We start from the raw sequence: 20,845 nt of genomic DNA, 5'->3' as shown, positions 1-20,845 counted from the left end.
TGTGCCATTGGCTGCGTTACATTGTAACTGGTTGAATTGTACCTTCGTTACTGCTGTTCAGAATAGCGTTTCGATATTCAAGAAATTGGCCAGGGTCACCTATCCCACCAGGGGCCCGACCGGGCTGTTTGCGGTGACAAAAAAAAACAATATATATCAATAAGTACGCACAATTTATTTTCTTGGATAATTTTTGGTTGTGTTTTGTGTTTTATAACATACCTGTAAACTGCCCGGTCGGGCCCTGGACGGGAAAGTTGGCCCTAGGGTAAACAAGACCTACCTAGATCAAATATTATGACGACCCACCCATAGCTTCTTGAGTCATTGCTGGTAAAAAATACATGTATGCAGAAACTCAAACAGACACGTGGAGAAAAACACCTAAAACAATACATCAATTTCCATGTAATCAGGAAGGCAAGGCCACACCAATTTAATTTGTTGGCTAACGGATTTTCAAATACTAAAACAAATATGCTTAACTGAAAAAAAATCATGAAAACTAGAAAGGCCGACATTTGCTTGAGAGCAAATACAGCATATTTCAGCCATCTCCCTCCTCATGTAACAATAGACTGTTCCAAAATCACTCATGTGCAAAAATGGAACACTTCTGCTTAAAATGACTTCTAACTACTAATCACACTTATGAGCAAAACTGAATCTTACAAAAACCCCTTCAAGAATGGACTCAAAAAAATAGACGACTCCAAAAACACTTCCGCTAAGAAATGGAATTTGGAATCATCAGCCGTCCAAAACCATATTTGAAAAAACCCCCCCTCTGTGCAAGAATCGACTCTTCCTGTTATAACCCCTATGTAAAGTGGAGCGATCCCAAAAATATATCAGCTAAAATAGTCAGCAAAGTCCACAAAATGAATTTTAAAAAAATACCCCCTTCGTCGAAGAATGGAATCTCCCAGCTCACCCTGTTTGAAATTGCACAATAGACAAGTCCAGAAATACTCACAGTACATGGCCTTTTGTATAAGAAGCAACCCAGTCCAAAACTGAATTTTAAAAAAGTCCCCCGTGCATGAATGGGCTCTTCCTGATAACACAAGGCTTGCTGATTGGCTGCCGAATCCTCCTCATGTACAGTCTTCAGGTGGGGGTAAACTTCCATTTAACAAATGGAATTCGGAATCATCACCCTTGTCCAAAACTGATTTTTTTTAAATCCCCCCTATGTGCAAAAATGGACTGTCCCAGTAGTAGTCTTATGTCAAGTGGATCAGTGCGAAAACACTTCCGCTAAAAAAAACATTGGCATTATCACCAAAGTCTAAAAGTAAATTTTAAAATACACCCCATGTCCAACAATGGACTCTTCCAGCAAAATAAGCTCGCTCATTGGCTGGCCATTAATTGGATTTACCTTGTCCACCAACCACCTGGATGTCTATGGACTAGGTAGGTAGGTAGATAATTGGATCTACCTGGCACACCTGTGGCCCTGACACACCAGAATGACCTAGAGGTCGTTGACCTCGGCACTCCAGCCTTACCTATCCTAAACTCTCCCACAAAAACCTCCTTAAGGAGCCATTTGGAAGTGATTTATACCACATATTATACATGGATCCTTTGAATAAGTATCTAGAGCACCTCTGTGCCAAATTTCAGGTCATTTGGATGTAATACCATGGTACAGGGGGCCAAAATATACAGTTTTGGTCCAAAAGTTGCAATAAAACCTCAATAAAATCATTTAAGGAGCAGATATGAAAAAAATGAAAAAAACACATTTTGGTATTGGCCCACTCTACCCTTGTGCCAAATTTCAAGTCATTTGGTCCAGAAACGGCGGAGATGAATCGCTTTGAAAATTTGACAGGAGAAAGAAAGAAAGAAAGAAACATTACGAATACAATATATTTCACCATACCTATGGTATGGCTGAAATATAATAAAGCCCAAGGACCAGGTCCAGGTGTATGCCTTGGTGCACTCAGGTTTATGTAGTGGACATATCATGATCATGGTCATATTCAAGTTGTCCTCTCTGCCCGTTGCATTCATGATGTCCAATTGCTATATTTTCACTTTAGAAAATACGTGAACCAATAAATTAATTGGTGTGGCTAAATATCATCTTAATTTAGCATTCCTCCCGGTTCCTTTGCCGATCCCTGCACAGTAAAGCGTGAAATATGTCACTGCCCGGGGTTGGCCTGGTGACATTTCCGAATACCCCTGTCTCATTAGCGGCACGATTTATCGGCCGGATTATTGAACTGAAGTGACCAGGAGCAACTTTGTTGCCTGTGGGCCAAACTTTATTACGGTGTGTGCGTTCTTCATCCGGTATCGGCATCTTGGAGTAACAACGCCTTCATTTAGAGTTCACGTCCGTACTGCAAACAATTGGGAATCGTTACAGGAAGGTCGTCAGGAACTGGTTACGAGCTTTCATGATCTTTAATGTGCAAAAACGTAACACAGAGATAGTGGTAAAGATGTGTTACTTTTCTGTATAGTAAGCATATGCTGTTTTCTGTGGGGCTTCTTCTCAACATTTTTTTCAACATTTAGAGTTCACGTCCGTACTGCAAACAATTGGGAATCGTTACAGGAAGGTCGTCAGGAACTGGTTACGAGCTTTCATGATCTTTAATGTGCAAAAACGTAACACAGAGATAGTGGTAAAGATGTGTTACTTTTCTGTATAGTAAGGATATGCTGTTTTCTGTTGGGCTTCTTCTCAACATTTTTCAACATTTCTATTTAACGTCCGTACTGCAAACAATTGGGAATCGTAACGTCCGTACTGCAAACAATTGGGAATCGTTACAGGAAGGTCGTCAGGAACTGGTTACGAGCTTTCGTGACCTTTTTGTGCAAGGCAATAACATAAAGATAGTGGTAATGATGTTTTATTTTTCTGTCAGGTAAGAATATGCTATTTTTTGTAGGGTTTCAAATTCTTCTCAACATTTTTCAACATTTAGAGTTCACGTTCGGCTGCAAACAATTGGGAATCGTTACCGGAAGGTCGTCAGGAACTGGTTACGAGCTTTGGTGACCTTTTATGTGGAGGGAAATAACATAAAGATAGTGGTAAATATATGTTATTTTTCTGTCTGGCAGATTCTATTTTCTGTAGGGCTTCGAATTTTTCTCAACATTTTTTCAACATTTAGAGTTCCCGACCGTCTGCAAACAATTGGGAATCGTTACAGGAAGGTCGTCAGGAACTGGTAACTTATTTCATTATCTTTTATGGACAGAGAAATAGTATTGACATAGCGGTAAAGATATGTTATTTTTCTGTCTGGCAGATATGCTATGAAAATATAGAAATATGCTATGCAAAGAAATAACATGAAGTCAATGGCAAATGTGGTAGAGATATTGTCAAGGTTGTTGGTTTCTGCACTATATCTTAATCTTTATATCGCTTCTTCCCAAAATTTTTTCACCATTTAGAGCTCCCGTTCCTGCAATCGGGAATCGTTACATTACAGGGAGGTCGCTTAGAACTGATTGTGAGCATTTATATGCAAAGAAATAAATTACAACATACAAATATCTTTTTTCTGTGTGGCTCAACCTAACACTGTTTCACTTATTGACACAACGATTTTGCTGTCATTTACGATTTTGACATTTTTTTAACAAATCGTAGTACGTTATCTGTCTATTTGACCAATTTCTCCTTTTAGGCTATACAGGCGACCTATGGTGCCTGGTAGAGACCCGGTCATATGTTAAGGGTTCAAAACTGAACAAAAAGCCTATTGAGATATGTAGGTATCATTTTTATACATGTTCAATGATTCTGTCAGAAGTCCGGCCTGGTCGAATAGCAATAGGGAACTTTGGCCAAGTTAGCACAGTAACCACACTGACAATCATTGAATCATCCTCATTAGTGATGGGGGCAGTGCCGAAGTCGCGCGGTGGAAGCCGAGTCCCAGCAATGGCGATAAGGGTGGGCGAGTGGGTGGGAAAAGAAAAGCACTTCCCCTCCTCCCAACGCTCTATCCACTCCTCGCACTCGCTACAGGTCGGCCCCACTTTGCTCTTCGGCAATGTGGATTTCTCCAGATGAAAGCCAGTATAGATTATACACCCGTCTTACATAGTGTTATTCATCCGCTCTTTCTATCATTGTCACCTGTTCATGTGCCAGGTCTGCACCAATGATCGTGCAGTGTGAATAGGAATAAGCCTAGTATGTAGTAGGAGTTAATTGGCCTAGGAGTGAACTGTCCGGCCGGCGGACAGCTAGACTGCAAACGACAGACTGAAATTCCGTGGTAACTTATTTGTCCCTTTTTGGACAAATTCTTCTCTTTTTTTTTCATCCAGCTGACATGTCTGCTTGGAGACTTCGTGCAGGAACCTCTTTTTAGTCACCGAGAGATTTAAAGTTCCCGCCCGCGAGGTGCACGACGGGAAGAATCCAAGATGGCTGACATCGAGGGAAATCTGAAAACCATTTCCAAGGCTATCCAGACCACCCAGCGGCTCCGTGGCAGCGTGGGCAGGGTCTTCTCACAGCTCCGGGATGGCATGGAAGGCGGGGAGACCGTCGCCGAACGGTCTAAGGCCTTCCTGGATCAGCTGAGAGAGAATCTGTTGGCAGTGAACAAGGAATATGAGTGAGTGGTGGGGAGGGGGGCACGTCGGACTGTGACAGTGTGCTTTGTTTACATGTAACAATGTGCGCCGAATTAAGGTTAGAAATGTTTGTAATGTTGTCACCTCTCTGAGCAGTGCTAATTTACACTATGATGACAGATCAAGCCTAAGTTAAAAAAAGGAAAATTGTTAGCAATAGCAGAAAAAGGGAAGCAGTGCTTTCATAAAATTCAACCAAATCATGTTACTTTATATCAACAGTTACTATTAAATAGTAGAAGTTTATATTTAGCTGGCTGGAGGAGTCAGGACTCCTTCATTCTGCAGGTTTACATCTTAACTGAAAATCAAAAGGGTTCCTTTGCTGCAAAAAAAATGCATGTATACAGAAATAACGATATGTCATAATTATTTAGCCCTAATCATCAGTTTCATAGAGTTGAAACAACCAGAGGGGCGAGTAAGAACAGAAAGAAACAACACCCCGACTCCCGGGATTCGAACCCGCGCCAAACCCGGGCAGCCGGATCACAAATCGAACGTGCAAACCGTTCGGCCAAAAGGCTTAAGCCGTTAGGCGTCTTCGGTTTAGCAGTCCTTGAACACCACTGTTACACTACTCCCCCTTTTCTTTTCAAGATTCGTCCTCGAATCTCCGAGATCGACATCCCTGTGTGGCACATACTAGCCTGTTACTCACAGGGCCGGCGTGGGAACCAGTGAAACAACCAGAGGGGCGAGTAGAACAGAAAGAAACAACACCCCGACTCCCGGGATTCGAACCCGCGCCAAACCCGGGCAGCCGGATCACAAATCGAACGTGCAAACCGTTCGGCCAAAAGGCTTAAGCCGTTAGGCGTCTTCGGTTTAGCAGTCCTTGAACACCACTGTTACAGAGTTCACTAGTCATGTGCGTGCGACAGGAATTCTGAGTAACATGTCAAAAATGAAGGCCCCAGAAAGTAAATATTCCGGCATTTCGCAGGCGCTTATACGATCCAGACATTGTTACAGAGGCAGTGGTCAAGATGAGATGATTATATCTTATTATTCTTAACGTCAAAGGACCTTTACCGTACACCTTACACCTTACTCAGGATTCCCGTCACCTACACATGCGTAGTAGTATTAACTCTGCGCTTATTGAAATTTCAAATTGCAAGTTAGTTTAGGCCAATTTTATGTAATTTTGTATGTACATGTACATGTACTTGCCCTAGGCTAAAAATAGGGGGGGACATTAGTACAAACTTTTTGAAATACGCATCCTAAAATATGGAGATGATCTATATAAACACAGAAATCACAAAAACTAGGCAATTGTAAAACTCTAACCCCCCTGTACATACCCCCTGAAGTTTGGATAGCCCCCTCGCCATGTACTTGTGTGACGTTGCTAAGGTCTGCAAGCACTGGCTGCATTACTTCAGTTCTTTTTGCACATTACACGCCAAGATACCTTTCTATCAGGTTTTGGCTTAATATTCTTGGTTGCCATGGCAACAGGGCAGCAAGTATTGGGGCGAATTTCCATTATTTGGCCAAAAACAGGGAAATCACGGTAGGGCAGTAATTCGACAAGTGCTGAGAATAACAAAGAGTACCCAAATCAACTACAGAGTGTCTTTAGCTTCACAAGAATAGTGGTAAAATTTTCAGAAACTCGATGCCAAGGAATTGGGCAACTTCAAAAAGCAACATTGTTTCAAGGTTATAAAAACACAGTTTTTTTGCCAAGCTTAAAACCAGTGTTTTTGTATATGTGTCGAGAAGTATGGACAGAAAAGCAACAGTTGACTGTTCTCTCTACTACTAAGCTCTCTTGTACATGTACATACTATATCCAAGGCTCAAAATACTTTTTCTGCATACCTGCACTGTTGCAGGTAACATTGAAAATAGCCTGCACCAGACAAATTTTATCTGTACCAATCTGAATTTTGGAAGTATAGTTCATACTAAAATTGTTCAGGAACCATTGCTATTTTTTCTTTTCTACAGAATATTGCTTACATGTAATTTAGGTGGTAGTGGTAACATTCAATGCAGCTAATAACAATCCATGTACACCTACATCATATAACGTTTATGTATAAAAACCTAGTATTTGGGACCAGTGCATGTTAGGTGCAGGTAGACATCAAAAATACTTGCACAGCTCCAATTTTACCTGCACTAACCTGCACAGCTCCAATTTTACCTACACTAACCTGTATATACCCATTACATGGACCAGTGCAGGTTAGGTGCAGGTAGACACCAGAAATACCTACACAGCTCCAATTTTACCTGCACTAACCTGTACCCAGTACATGGACCAGTGCAGGTTAGGTGCAGGTAGACACCAGAAATACCTGCACAGCTCCAATTTTACCTGCACTAACCTGTATATACCCATTACATGGACCAAGGTTAGGTGCAGGTAGACACCAGAAATACCTACACAGCTCCAATTTTACCTGCACTAACCTGCATAAGCAGGTAGTATTTCGAGCCCTGATATCTGTCATTTTAAGCAAGATGCCTGCGATACTGAATTTCAACAATGTTTTATTGGTACCGGTACATCTATTTACAACAGAATCAAAAGAACCATAGTCAAATTTATACTCATTGATGGTGTCAATGGCGTGTAACATTGTACAATTTTAGGCTGACCGCAGATGGAGTTTTCGTGGTTATCGGTAGTGACAGGGCTGTGTTCTTGAGTTCGGCCAGCTTTACACTTACAATATATCAACTTCTGTTGTTGATGTGAAAGATCCATGTTGGGTTTTCAGGGTTTGTAGTAGGTTTTTGTCTCTCTTCCAATCAACAGCAATATTTGCAATCTCTTTCCCATTGAGTCCTTGCTTCTTAAGCTCCTCTTCATTTCTCTTCCAAGCTATCAGAATCTCTGGTATCCTGCCTCTTTTCCTGACTTCTCTACTGTACTGTCTCAACGATCCAGGTTCTCTTCTCTTTTTCAGTATCTTGTAACTTCAGATTGGTAATTGTGGTTACCACTTGTACAATGGCACTACAGACTTCTTATTTCCTTGTCTGTTGGAACATCTCCTTAGAGATAAACCCGAAGGCTGCATCCTTTACCTCCAGCAACAGTGCTCGAAATACCCACTTGCACACTTGAAAATGCATTTTGGTTGGCGCAACGTTAGTCGTAATTTTGAATCCAGGTAGCGCAGTGGGCAACCTGAATTTTTTCAGTTGGAACTGATTTTACACAACTTTCCCCCACCTACATGCATACATGTACGTATTTATTTCTTGATAGGATAAAACATAAGTTACATGTAACTACAGGGGTGCCTAATAGGGGTGAGTAAACGGTACAGGAAATTCAGGTTCATGCAGGTGTGGTTCAGCTAGGTCCAGAGGTCCGGACCTGAACCTGGACCTGATTCAGTATGTGAAAACTTGTGATACTCCATTTCGCTACAAAGAAATCTGTTTTGCAGAGTATTTGAGTACCACTGGCGTTTTAAAATCCTACAAGGCTAACTGCCTCTGTGCGATTGAGTGTAAAAATTGGTAGAAATGAATACAGACTATACTATAATATACCTGTAGCCCGTTTTGTCCAATTTTGAGTTTGGATCAGTCCATTTTTGCCATGGGGGTGATTTGGAATAGTCCATATTTGCATGGGGAATACATTTGGAGGTTCAGATATCCACAATGATCTCTCCTGAACTCAAATATTCTGCCAAGGATGCCAAAGTACAATTTCTAAGGCATTAAGCATGTTTGGTAGTATAGCGTTATACTAGTTTAGAACATTGTCAACTTCAAAACTTCAGTGGGCATGTACAGGGGGGTTAGCAATCAAATATTTTCAAAATTTTTACATTTTCATATTCAGATGGACTGTCTCCATATTTCTAGGGGCGTATTTCATCAAAAACTGCATTTTTTCAAAATAGTGTCCCCCCTTAAGGCTATAGGGTAAATGACTTTTTCAAAACTTTTCTAACCTTGATATGTACCCTTAAGATGGTCATGACTCGAAGTACATTGTAATAATAATTTGTATGGATATTGTAAGAAAGGAGTAGAAACAGACAGAAACAATATATACAAATATCCTGACTCCCAGGATTCGAACCTGGGTACCAGCTCACAAGCCCAGGTGCTAAACTGTCTGGGCCAAAAGGCTTAAAGCCATTTGACGTAGTCAGTTTAGCAGTTCTTGAACCCCACTGTTACAATATTTGTCTTCTCCCCTCCACCAGTGAGTTAGAGAAGCTGAGTGGTGCAGTGACGAAGCAGAGTGACCAGTTACCCACAGGCAGCAGTGGCCTGCTGAGTCTGGACCCTGTACAGGACAAGACTCCCCTGTACGGGCAACTCCTGCAGTCCTACAAGTGGTCCAACAAGGTAAGGTCTTACTTTAGGTTTTATTTATTTGTCAAAATTCTCTAGGATACAATGGAAGGTACAGGAGTTACTCAGTAGAAGATGCATTTTCAAGATCGCCATACCGAAACAGGGCTCGAAATACTGGGTGCATGTGCACCCAGGTGCACCCAAAATTGGAGCTGTGCACCCAATTATTTTCTTAGGTTTATGTATGTAAAGATATCAAAGTATACTTAGTATACATGTACGTCATATTCTTGACATCTAAGTGTTAGAAAGATAATAAAAATGTCTGTTGTTTAAGAATTTGAGCTTGTAACTAAGTTTTATTATTAGGTTATTACAGAAATTTAAGTGGTGCACCCAACTATTTTTTGGTGCACCCAATTTTTTAAGCTGGATGCACCAGTGCACCAAATCCCAAAAATGAATTTCGAGCCCTGCGAAAGTATGCATGTACACATATTGTAGTAGAATGATTGATGTTGTTTTTTGTCTCAATATTGTTGTTTTTAGGATAGGAATTTTGCCAAAATCTTCTTTATTGTACTATTATTTAATTATACAGAAAATCATGTCAATTTTGGAGTGTTTTGTGTGTATGCTACTATAGTAGTAAATCTGTTTTGCTTTTGCTACATTGTATGTGGTTAGTGATATTTTTGGCTTTCTCTTTACAGTTAATGACTTGATGTAAGAAAGATTTTCTATTAGTTTACCTGTGGTGAAAACTTTTGAATTTGTCAGAAGGCTTATTTTGTATTGGGATGTGATATGGTTATTAACCAAAATTTGAATGTGTGTATATGTCACAGTAGAGATGGTCATTCAGGACAATTGCCGATTGTCCTAGGACAGATCCCGATCAGAGTTTGTCCTAGGACAGACTGCGATCTGGATCAGTCCTGGCACAATCGGTGATTCTACTAGTGCAAATTGCAATGGGGATCATGTAACCAGAAATTCCAGCTTTGCAGACATGTGGTGCTACATTGCTCAGGACCTGCTACATTGCTCTGGACAACCTGTTGTACCATTCATATTTAATGCTGTACAAATCTATCTAATGTCTCTTATTATCAAGATGCATTTGGTTAACATAGCCAAACCCAACAAGCAATATCTGGGCTTAGGAAAACTTTCTTGGTACTTACTGAAACTCCAGAGCAAGAAAATGTCTTTCACAGGTCACCAATTCTTACTGGCCTTAGATCACATACAATGTAAAACACACAACAACATGAAAAGAACTCAGTCTGATTTCATTCCTTTGATTGTAAGTCATTATTCCATGTTATATACTTCACTACACACATTCTAACTTGAACATGAGAGTTCAGCTCTCGGTAGTCATGTTATTTCACCTGACACCATCATTGCTTGGTCAAAAGGAAATAAATACCTTTGCTAATGATGCCAGCTTGAACATAAAATACACACACAGTTGGATGGCCTTTTTCATGTTCTATGGGCCATGCTAAATGCTGGTTCTTGAAGTACTGTACGCATAGATCTGTGTTGTATGATAACATCAAGTAAGTTGCTCCAGACCAGTACTGTAGATGCAGAAATGTTCACGGTGTTTTTATGTTTGTGGTTTTAGCTAGGCAGTCTCACCGCGAGTTTTAACCACAGCGAACATGTTTCCATTACAGTAATTCTGACTAGAGTATGGCACAACCGCAAACTTAAAACCACTGTGAACACTTCACTTTTCTGCATACGCGAACTTTAATCCCCACGAACTTAAATGCATAAATACAGTACTTAAAGACTGTTCATGTAATAAGATAGTGCAAATCTTAGAATCTGTACCTGTCACTGTTTCGGTAGTCCTCTTTCTGTATGAATTTTTTATTTTTTGGGCCCATTGCCTAGTGGCACATAGGGGAGCAAGTTTCCTTACCTTTTCAGTAGCAGGGTATATGTACTAGTAACTTACAGGGAGGGATTGCTAGCCGTGTCTCTTCTGAAAGATGGGTACAGCCCAGACCAAGAAGCAAGATGCCCTACACCGGGTTTGAAACAAATTGTCTCCCAACTAACTCAGTAACTGGAAGCAGGATTGGAACCACAACTTACTGTACAGCTTTTACCAGTTGAATTATTGTAACATCCCTTGCAATATGTACATGTACTCTGTCAGGAAGTATTGTGATATGCAGAACCAAAGAGAAGTCATTGACTTCCAGGATAACTCAGAAAAGATGATAATACAGATGAGTTGTTAACTGCAGATCTGTTCTTAAGAAAAGAAAATGTCCCAAACAGCCTTCCAATAAAAACTCATCTTTCTTTCCAAGCTTAAAAAGTAGTCTGGATCTTTCCCAAGTCAGTCAGACGTACACTGATGAGTTGAGGTGAACTGCCCAACGGCCCATTAACCCCTGTCAGAGCTACATGTATCTGCTGCAGGGCTAACTGTACCGAAGGACGGTGCCGCCATTGAAGCATTGTGTGATTTATAAGTGTAGTTAGTGCGGTAGGAACTTTGGTCTCCCATGAGAGGCTGTGCATGCTGAAGTATTCATTTCTTCATCTTGCTTTTGTGACCCCCAGGTCAAAATCAATCCCAGTGATGATGGAATCACTAATTTTTAAGGAAGTCTGGCTCAAACTTTACTGATACAAGTAGGGCAGCTGGGAGATTTTTGCCAGGCAACCTGCTTTTGTAAGGTATCCTACCTGGTCTCAGCTTTTCTTCTACCTTTGATATTGGTGAAGCTGACGACTCTCTCTTCGTAGCCAGGGCTGAATTTTGAGGAGCTTACAATAGGTGGGGCTAAATTGCAAGTGTCTGGAGTGGCTGCCATTGGTTGCTAACTCAGGTGACCTCAGTCCGACTTTCACAAGGGTCTGGAGTGGCTGCCATTTAGTGCTAAGTCAGGTGACCTCAGTACGACTGTTGCAAGGGTCTGGAGCGGCTGCCATTTAGTGCTAAGTCAGGTGACCTCAGTACGACTGTTGCAAGGGTCTGGAGCGGCTGACCTCAATACAACAGCAATTGCCCCATGTGTGGCCAAATGACTGTAGGTTTTGAACCATTCACATCGGGAAGGACCCCTACTCTTCCTTTATAAAGCCAGTGGGTTCTTAAACGGGCTCAAGGTGTGGCTCTCCTCAAACACGTTACCTCCATTTAACATTCTATCCGAGGGACAGCCCAAACAAAAGCTAGGTACTCATTTTCTCAGTGAAGTAGAGAAGTCGTGTTAAGTGCCTTTCCCAGGGCAGGGGTACAAGATCGGTGGCACATCAAAGGATTATACCATGAACATCTGACGATTGTGCCACACAGCCCCTTCCTTCCTTAACACAAGTAGTGTCTGACCTTAAGACAGACCAGGCCTCCTCAGAGGGTGCTTTATATTTCCATCAAATGTTTGGTCATTGCTCAGTGGCTAGCTAAAGTATACTTGGTAAAACTGTGCATCTAAAATGGGGTGTGGTGGGTTCTTTATCTTGATTGAGGTACAGCTCTCCTTAAATGCAGAACCTCCATCTGTGCTGAATTTCTGGACGTCTTTGCAAAATTTCATTTCTTTAATATCTTTACAAGCCGATTTTTGTACGTCACAGAGGACAGATTGAGCGAAATTTATGGCTCAAGCTGCAAAATTCCATCAAAGGATGGAAGAACAGATGCTGGCTAGAACCCTAGGATACTCATTTGTTGTGCAGTTCACCTTTGTATTACTAGGGGGCACCACTTCACAGTCCTAATTTCAGCCTGTGATTCTTCACAATTGAAAGAGCCCTCCCAGTACATGAGGGACTTTGACATGATTAAAGGGTAGATATATTGGATCAGTGCCAAATGTGATGTATGCCAGGATTAGGTTAATGGTTATATAGGATCTAGTTGTCTCAGATATTTGTAGCCCCTGGAGTCAGTCATCAAATAGTTGTCTCCTGCTACTTGGTACATTTGTACATGTAAGTTGTAAAGCAGAGTTACTGCACAAGAACTGTGTCATACATACAGAACCATGTCATTCCTATAAAACCATGGCATTCCTACAGAAGCATGGTATTCCTACAGAAACATGTTGTGCTAACTATAAAACCATGGCATTTCTGGAGAACTATCATGGTATTCCTAGAAAACTGGCATTCCTACAGAAACATGTCATTCTAATTATGGAACCATGGCATTTCTAGAAAACCTTGGCATTCCTACAGAACCATGGCATTCCTACAAGAACCATGGCATTCCTACATAACCATGGCATTCCTACAAGAACTATGGCATTCTTACAGAACCGTGGCATTTCTACCAAACCATGGCATTCCAACAGAACTGGCATTCCTGCAGAAATAGAACATTCCTAAAAAAAATAGGGAATTCCTACAGAAATGTCATTGCAACAAAACCACTGTCATTGCTACTAGACAATTGCATTCCTACCAAACCATTCTGATTCCTACAGAACCATTGTGATTCCCTACCAAACCATTCTGATTCCTACAGAACCATTGTGATTCCCTACTAAACCATTCTGATTCCTACAGAACCATTGTGATTCCCTAACATACCATTGCGCTTCCTACAGAACCATTACATTTCTACAGCTAAAACCATTGCATTCCTACAGAACCATGACAATTTTACAAAACCACATCATATGCATTCCTGCAGGTGCATGAACATGCAGGTTATACAGCACAGTTGTTGAACCAGAACTCACTGAAGCGCTCCTCCATGATGACTGGACTGTCCACCAAACGGCGCAAGCCTCAGTCTACCAGCCACTCCCTCCCTGGACAGTAAGTCTCAACACTTCTTATTATCAATAATTCTTAACAATACTAGCAAATACTGGATAATACTACACAGGGCTCGAATACTTTTTTTCTGCATACCTGCACTTGTGCAGGTAACATTGAAAATTACCTGCACCAGACAAACTGTACTTGCACTTCTCTGAACTTAAGAATTATGAATCTTACTAGAAATATTCAGGAACCATGCATTGCTTTTTTTGTTTTAATACTTAATCAATGCAACTAGTCCATAGGCATCCTAACGCAATCCATACACACCATCATCATAGGATATTTATGTATAAAACCCAGTACATGGACCAGTGCAGGTTAGGTGTAGGTCGACACCAGAAATACCTGCACAGCTCAAATTTTAACTGCACTAACCTGCATATGCAGGTGGTATTTTGAGCCCTAAACTACAACCATGAAGACTACAAAGATACCTATATGTGTAGGTGTTAAAACGTAAAAATGTATGACTTGTATAAAATAATACATGTATTCATTCTAGCTTCTATCAGTTCAATGAACTCCTTAACCTACATCTAGTTCATAAAGCCTGTTGCCTGAGTTCCAGTTCTTGGATCTCAGTTCACCATCATACATTGTAATGCTATCCTTGTCATGATGGTAAAAGTGATCAACTGTTGTATAAGTTGCGATGCTACAATACATACATCAAGGCACAATGATAGTGTCTCATGCTGTCTCTGTAATGTGTGGAAAAGCCACTTTGTGATGCTATCAGGTGAGACAGCATCTACACAAAAAGTCAAAGCTTTTAAACTGTCAGTGCAGGACGCATCACTTTAAGTACTCTAAGTGTGTTGAATGTAGTACATTGTACATAAGTGATGGTGTGGATTTGATAAAGTAAAGGATGGTTGGATAAGCAGTGATCAGCAACACCACCCTGTGGGCCAGACAAAAGTTTGACACACGCAACACAATCCATCAGTTTCCAGGATATGAGATCCGTCCTATTTAACTTGCTTTGACATAAGAAAGTTAGGTTTTGCCTATATTTTTTCATTGTGCGCAAATGGAAAGTAAGGGTCCATTCACATACATTCGCAAACTTAGATCATTCATAGGATAGTTGTGCATATGTCGTGCAAACTTCAGCTGTCTGGCTATCGAAAGTTCTCTCTTTGATCCTTATCAGCAGTTACATGTAGTTCTGTCACATCATGCTTAAAAATTCTGTGAAAGCAAAGTCATGCAATGACCTACAAAGAATATGACCACAGAGTAAATAACAGTTAAAACCATTTCATGATGAGAAACTTTAGAATCCTGTTGTGTTCCTGTTGGAATTGCATAAGATTCACATTGACCATGGAAACTACTAGGTCACATGTGACCACAATCTTCAACTGTGACCTGTCTTCCAATAATTTCGCCCCTCAAAAGCTTTAGAATTCCCCATTGTAACTTAAGATTATCCAATCAGGTTAGATTTAACCTCTTTGCAATTGGATTCTCTAAAACAGCAGACTGGGGAAAGGGAAAATCCACGCTATTCCCCCTCCATCCATCTGCTTCCCCTGCACCCCCATTTGATTTTGCTCTGTAAAATCCCTGCTACTTGAGGGTGGGACAAGTCCACTAGCCTTATTGTGTAAATGCCGATTGGGTAAGTGCATGTCCTACCCCACTTGCCCGATAGGGCAAATGGACTGACACCAGGATTTCTGCCCGATCAGGCAAGTTAGATTTTGTTCCATTGAGTGAGATTTTGATGTACTTCCTACTTTTTACAGTCATGGCAAAAAGCAATCATCGGTCAACACAGAAAAATAGAGCTAATAACATGCAAGAATTCCTTTGGTGGAATGTCATTTGAATTTCGGGCAAGTGAAAAGTTCGTTCGGGCAAGCAAATTCTTTTTGTACTTGCCCGATAGGACAAGTTAATTTTAGAAAACCCGTCCAACCCTGTACTTGTTACTGATTGTCATCATAGCAGAATTGATGTGATTTTGGTGTGAAAGGAAGCAAACTAATTATTCTAACTTAATGTTTGTTCTAAAGCTTACTTAGCCCCTATGACTCTCTGCATTTTTGGTAAAGTTTGTATCATTGTTATTGCAGACAAACTATGATCTTCAGGTATGTGTACATTAAGCTTGCCCCCAAGAATGTATATGATTGTGTATGTGTGTTTTGTGAAGTTTGCATCATTTATATTGCACATATGCTATGATTTTCAGGTATGTCAATCAATCAAAATGGTTTATTCTTAAGACTTGGCAACACTAGACTGAATTGCGTCCATCATTACATACATTGTATATTACAAAACTGTAAGTCGTACTAGTTGTAAAATCATTGGCATTGATTCAAAAGACATTTAATTTTAAAATATGGTATGTACATGTACATGTACATATACAACAAAACATCATTAATTTGTGACACATAAAAACAATTTGTCAGTAGTGTTTTGTGTCATTAAGTACCATATAGTGACTGCACTTGGCCTTTACTGAATCTCGTGGTGTGAGTAATCAGGAGAGACTCAGTGTTTTTTAGTTCCTTAGGCTACATCCATTTACCTTCTTACATGTTGGGGGTATGTATGTCTACTGACGAGTGTTCTAGCCAACCTAAAATTTTTTCCGTCCTCTGGATTTTGATTGGAAATCCTGTCAAAGGTCCGACGATCGTAGGTTGTCTGTGACATGCTCCCCCAGGAAAAATTTTTTTAAATCTAGACCCTCTGAAATGCAATTTCTTCTATTTTGTGTGGCAAAGTTTGCTGGTAGACCCAGCTTGGTTCAATCAATTGTAAATGCCGATTTTGGTCTGTCACAGAGGACATTTTTGTCCATCCCCAGCATCAAAATTCGGTCAAAGGATGGAAGGACGGATGCTGGCTTGAACCCTACGTACTTGCGTTAACCCCCATGAATGTGTAATGTTTGTGAAATGTAGTCCAAATGTACACACAATGTGATCTCCAGGTACGTGGATGCTGTGGTTGCCAACCTACAACGACACTTTCCCAACATGAACATCACCATGACCAGACCATTCGGGCAGTCTGCAGTATTACAGGTATGTGGTGCTTCATTTACAGTTTTGTTACCTGCATGAAATGCTGGTATAGTTTTCAGTAGCTTGGGAGTTCAAAAATGAACAGCTTGGGAGTGTGTGGAAGGGGCGTATACGGCGCTATATCTCCAGAACCAATCTTGGGATTGCAATGATTTTTCCTACAAGGGTTGGTGGTGGTTGCTTAATGCTTAGGTTTGATTTTGAGCCTCCTGGCGTTTGAACTTGACACTGCAGCTTGCCTTTTGTGTGTGCGTGGGGCGTTTCTGGCACTGTATCTCCAGATTGAAACACACAATACCATTTTATCCTGATAGAAGTCTCTTTGAGGATTAGAATAATTTATGTGTGATTGCTTCTTTGAAAGCTTACAATAAAGAGGATTGACTTGTCAAAATGCATCATTTGTTTGAAAGGCAAACAAAATTTGTTGTTTTCTAAATAAACTGGCTAAAATCAATGATTTTAATCAGTGGAAAAGTTTCTTCTGACCTGATGTGCCACAAAAAGCATGTAAAGGCACCAGGAGCATTTTTCTCTGTTGGAAATGTAATGGGTGGGTGGGTTGGCTTGCAAGGATTCCTGCGTGCAGGATTCTCGGTCCCTCTCGGTCTCGAGCCAAACACACTGTCGCTGCGTCACGCGATCTCACGCGAATCAACATTAAACCTTCATTTAGCGATCTATCCAAAGGATGCACCTAACAGAAGCTATTTTCACCTTTCACAGAAAAGTTGTGCACAAAGTGCCTCTCACAAGGGCACAACATTAACCGCATGTCAGGGGACAATATCATGATTGATTGTTGTTGATACAATGTACATCTGTATAGTGTCTCTAGCTACAGAAAGTGTGGGGTTTCTATTGGATTTTTTTTTAAATGTATGCTTAGCATTGTCATTCCCACATGAGGAGCCACCTTGGCAAATGACTGCCTACTCATCTGTCCACACTGACACAAGAATCCATCAGCATTGTCATTACAAATGATGCTATCAGCTGTATTGTACACCGTATGTCTATTCCCATGTCTTACCTTTTTCCCTTTTGTTGACCTATATTGGTGAAGCATGTGTTTCTGTAGATCTTAGTTTTTTCCATGAACACATAATGTTTACTTATGGCTTATGCTTTGAATTTGTCATATTCTTAGCAGTTTCATGAATTAGCATGTACATATTCATATGTATGTGTGGTGTACATTATACCTGCAGTCTATTTGTTGCTCCCATGCTCTGCATTATCATTGACTTCAAAGTTGAACTTATTCAGACACCTGCTAGGGGGCGTTGTTGAACTTATGTCTATCCCACTCAACATTCTGTGCAGCTGTTTACTATATATCAGGATTTCTTTGAAGGGCTTTACTTCTTACAATGATCTATCTTCTGAGGGAAAAAAGACAACATGACCCATTGAGAAAATCAGGACACAGGACACAATATCAATATGTTCTGTCTTTATTTCTAAGGCACACATAAGACATACTACATGTACATGTAGCTACTGGTTACACAACTGTATAAGCCTTATTTGTACTCACATATATCTGACGTGTATTTGAAAAGGCATCATAGAAAATCTCCTTGGAGACATGCACATTTTTACACAAACATGCATAGAACATTCTTATACAATGTGTGCTTGTGTGTACAATAACAAAACTGACAGTTTATGATTTTACATCTTTTAGGAACATTCAATGCAAAAATGATTTTCAGAAAAAGGGGAAATAAGTTATTATTGGTGCTGATGACCAAATAGATTGCCTTAATTTCTGTTAGCTCAGAAGATGCAGAGACACTGCAGCTTTTAAATGAGCGTTTTACTTAAGGTTTGGGCACTGCGTGTGTGGCAATATTCACTAGTTCCCATTGTCACTGTAAAAACTTTAATTCTGTCTTTTTTATTTAAAATATAAACCCAATTTAGTACAGTTTGCTCCTTCAATAACATTAGCCCAAGCACCACATAAATGTAATCATTGAAAAAACTGAGACCACCAAACGTAAGCAGACATACATATCTGCTACTGTAATTTGTATACATGTATGTAAGCAAAGCTTTGGTAGCATTCAATGTGATCATCAAGGGCCTTGGGTGGTAAGGTACAGATGTATGTTCCAAAGGTACATGTATGGAGCATGTTTTACTACATGCACATGTATATGATAAAAGGCCACACCAATCTTATTTGTTATTTCTCGGATTTCCCGACCCTATTTTTTCCGATTTGAAAAAAAAAATTCAAATTTATGGCCACACCTCGTGTTGACAAAATTTCACTTCTTCTCCTTTCTCAAATTAACTATGGGCCTCAAATTCCAGGAGCAGTACATGCCTATTTTGCATGGTACATTTATCATTTTCCTTCAAACTTTGGACTTTGCTATAGGGACCCCTAAATGTTGAAAGTTTAGGTTACCTGTCCGATCTCTCCTACCTCGGACTTTTTAAAAAGTTTTTTTTTTTTTTCGACCGTCCGACCGACCCAGTTTTTTTCGGAGAAAAATCCAAGAAGTAACAAATAAAATTGGTGTGGCCTTAAAGACACATATCACTTTGATGCACATGTTTTCAACTTCATTCTTGCCCTTGAGTGATGGTCTTAAATCTAATCTGCAAATCCTTCAGAATGCAGTTGTTCCCTTGTCACAGGACGTCATCCTTTATAAAAACCTTAGATACTGTTTGTATTTTCCTAAAGTATTAAAAACTAGTAAATACAACTATTGCAAGGCATTGCAGAACTTAATCCTCCTATGTTCATAGAACACAGTCACTACACACGTACATGTCCAATTGTACATTTTGTATGTATTCTACATAATATGTACAGTCAGACTTCACTTCTCCATGATTTGATTGTAATATTTACACTTTTTGATAATTGACGAGATACTGTACTTTGATCTTTTTACTCTTTGAAGTGTCTAAATGCTTTTTTGATTATTTGCATATGACAGCTATTGTTTGGCATCAAATTTAGAATGTTACTGTATAGATATAAAAAGCACAAAGATGTTGCTGCAATTTTCCTGTACACTTTATCTTGTTTGCAGCTTTTGATCTGCATCAAACCCTTTTCAAAATACATAGATCAGGAAGAACAAAATAACATTAGGAGGAAATCACAAGTTACAAATGATTGGCTTAGTTTAATTGCTTGTGTCACCAATGATATTAAACGTTACTACAACAGTTCCCAATTAAAAGCAACCATCATAGATACATTGTATCTTCAATGAACATAGATGTTTGTACAAAGTGTACATCCTTTTAATACACACTTCCAGGTCTTAACTCCACCAGGTAATTTTCACCCATGACGTCATACTAAGCTTGGCAGCAGACTCGGAACCTGGTAATGCTACTCACCCAAAGTGCCCTTTTGAGAAGCAAAAAGTGTGTAGTCATCATTAAGTACAATCAAACAATTGCAAGTTTTCAGAATGATTGCTTTCTGCTTCTCAAACAAATGGGGTTATATTGCAGTACCCAAACCAGTTACCATGTTTACTATGACATCACAAGCAGATATTATCTTGATTGCATGCCAGCATGTATCAAGAACAGAATGTATGATTTGTAGCATTTGATGTTCAATGATATCAGAAGGGTGTATACTATGTGCAAACATCTATGTACAAATGTACAGTGAGTAATACTGTTTTGTCTGAATGTAATCAGAAAAGGTTGAATTTTCAAAACATAAGTACTTTAGCATGGCTGGATTGACTGGAGACTTTGCCAATTTCAAGAAAGATTTTCTGCCTTTCCCTCAAAATTGCTTTAATCAAAGATGTACAATCTCATCCAACTACATGTATGATAGATTAAACCTAGCTTAAATAGACAAGAAAGTTTATTTCTCCAAGGGGAGCCAGGCCATTTAATCATTGAACAGAAATACTGATACATTCAATACTTAATACTCGTCAAATCTCCTGACATACTCACATGTATACTCATACAGTTTCTGGCTCTGTCGGCTAAATTGCCAATTTCACACACCAGTGCCTTTTTTGGTAATTATCTACTTAATCTTTGATTTTCAGGTCCATATTCAA

The 20,845-nt window shown here is 39.9% G+C and overlaps 1 protein-coding gene across 1 annotated transcript in view; it reads left to right on the top strand.

The window, feature by feature from the left end:
• The first annotated feature begins 4,383 nt into the window (after positions 1-4,383).
• LOC118421158 (mediator of RNA polymerase II transcription subunit 27-like) overlaps positions 4,384-20,845 on the top strand; it is a 38,423-nt gene continuing 21,961 nt past the window's right edge. Inside the window, exons 1-4 of the mRNA XM_035828320.1 lie at positions 4,384-4,613; positions 8,826-8,970; positions 13,592-13,719; positions 16,685-16,778. Of these exons, the coding sequence (XP_035684213.1) occupies positions 4,420-4,613; positions 8,826-8,970; positions 13,592-13,719; positions 16,685-16,778 (561 nt within the window). The 5' untranslated portion in view covers positions 4,384-4,419. The remainder of the gene's footprint in view (positions 4,614-8,825; positions 8,971-13,591; positions 13,720-16,684; positions 16,779-20,845) is intronic.

The sequence above is a fragment of the Branchiostoma floridae genome, chromosome 8 (genome assembly GCF_000003815.2).
Source record: "Branchiostoma floridae strain S238N-H82 chromosome 8, Bfl_VNyyK, whole genome shotgun sequence".
NCBI lineage: Eukaryota > Metazoa > Chordata > Leptocardii > Amphioxiformes > Branchiostomatidae > Branchiostoma > Branchiostoma floridae.
The sequence above is the reverse complement of the archived record's forward strand: the minus strand, read 5'-3'. Positions and strand labels throughout refer to the sequence as shown.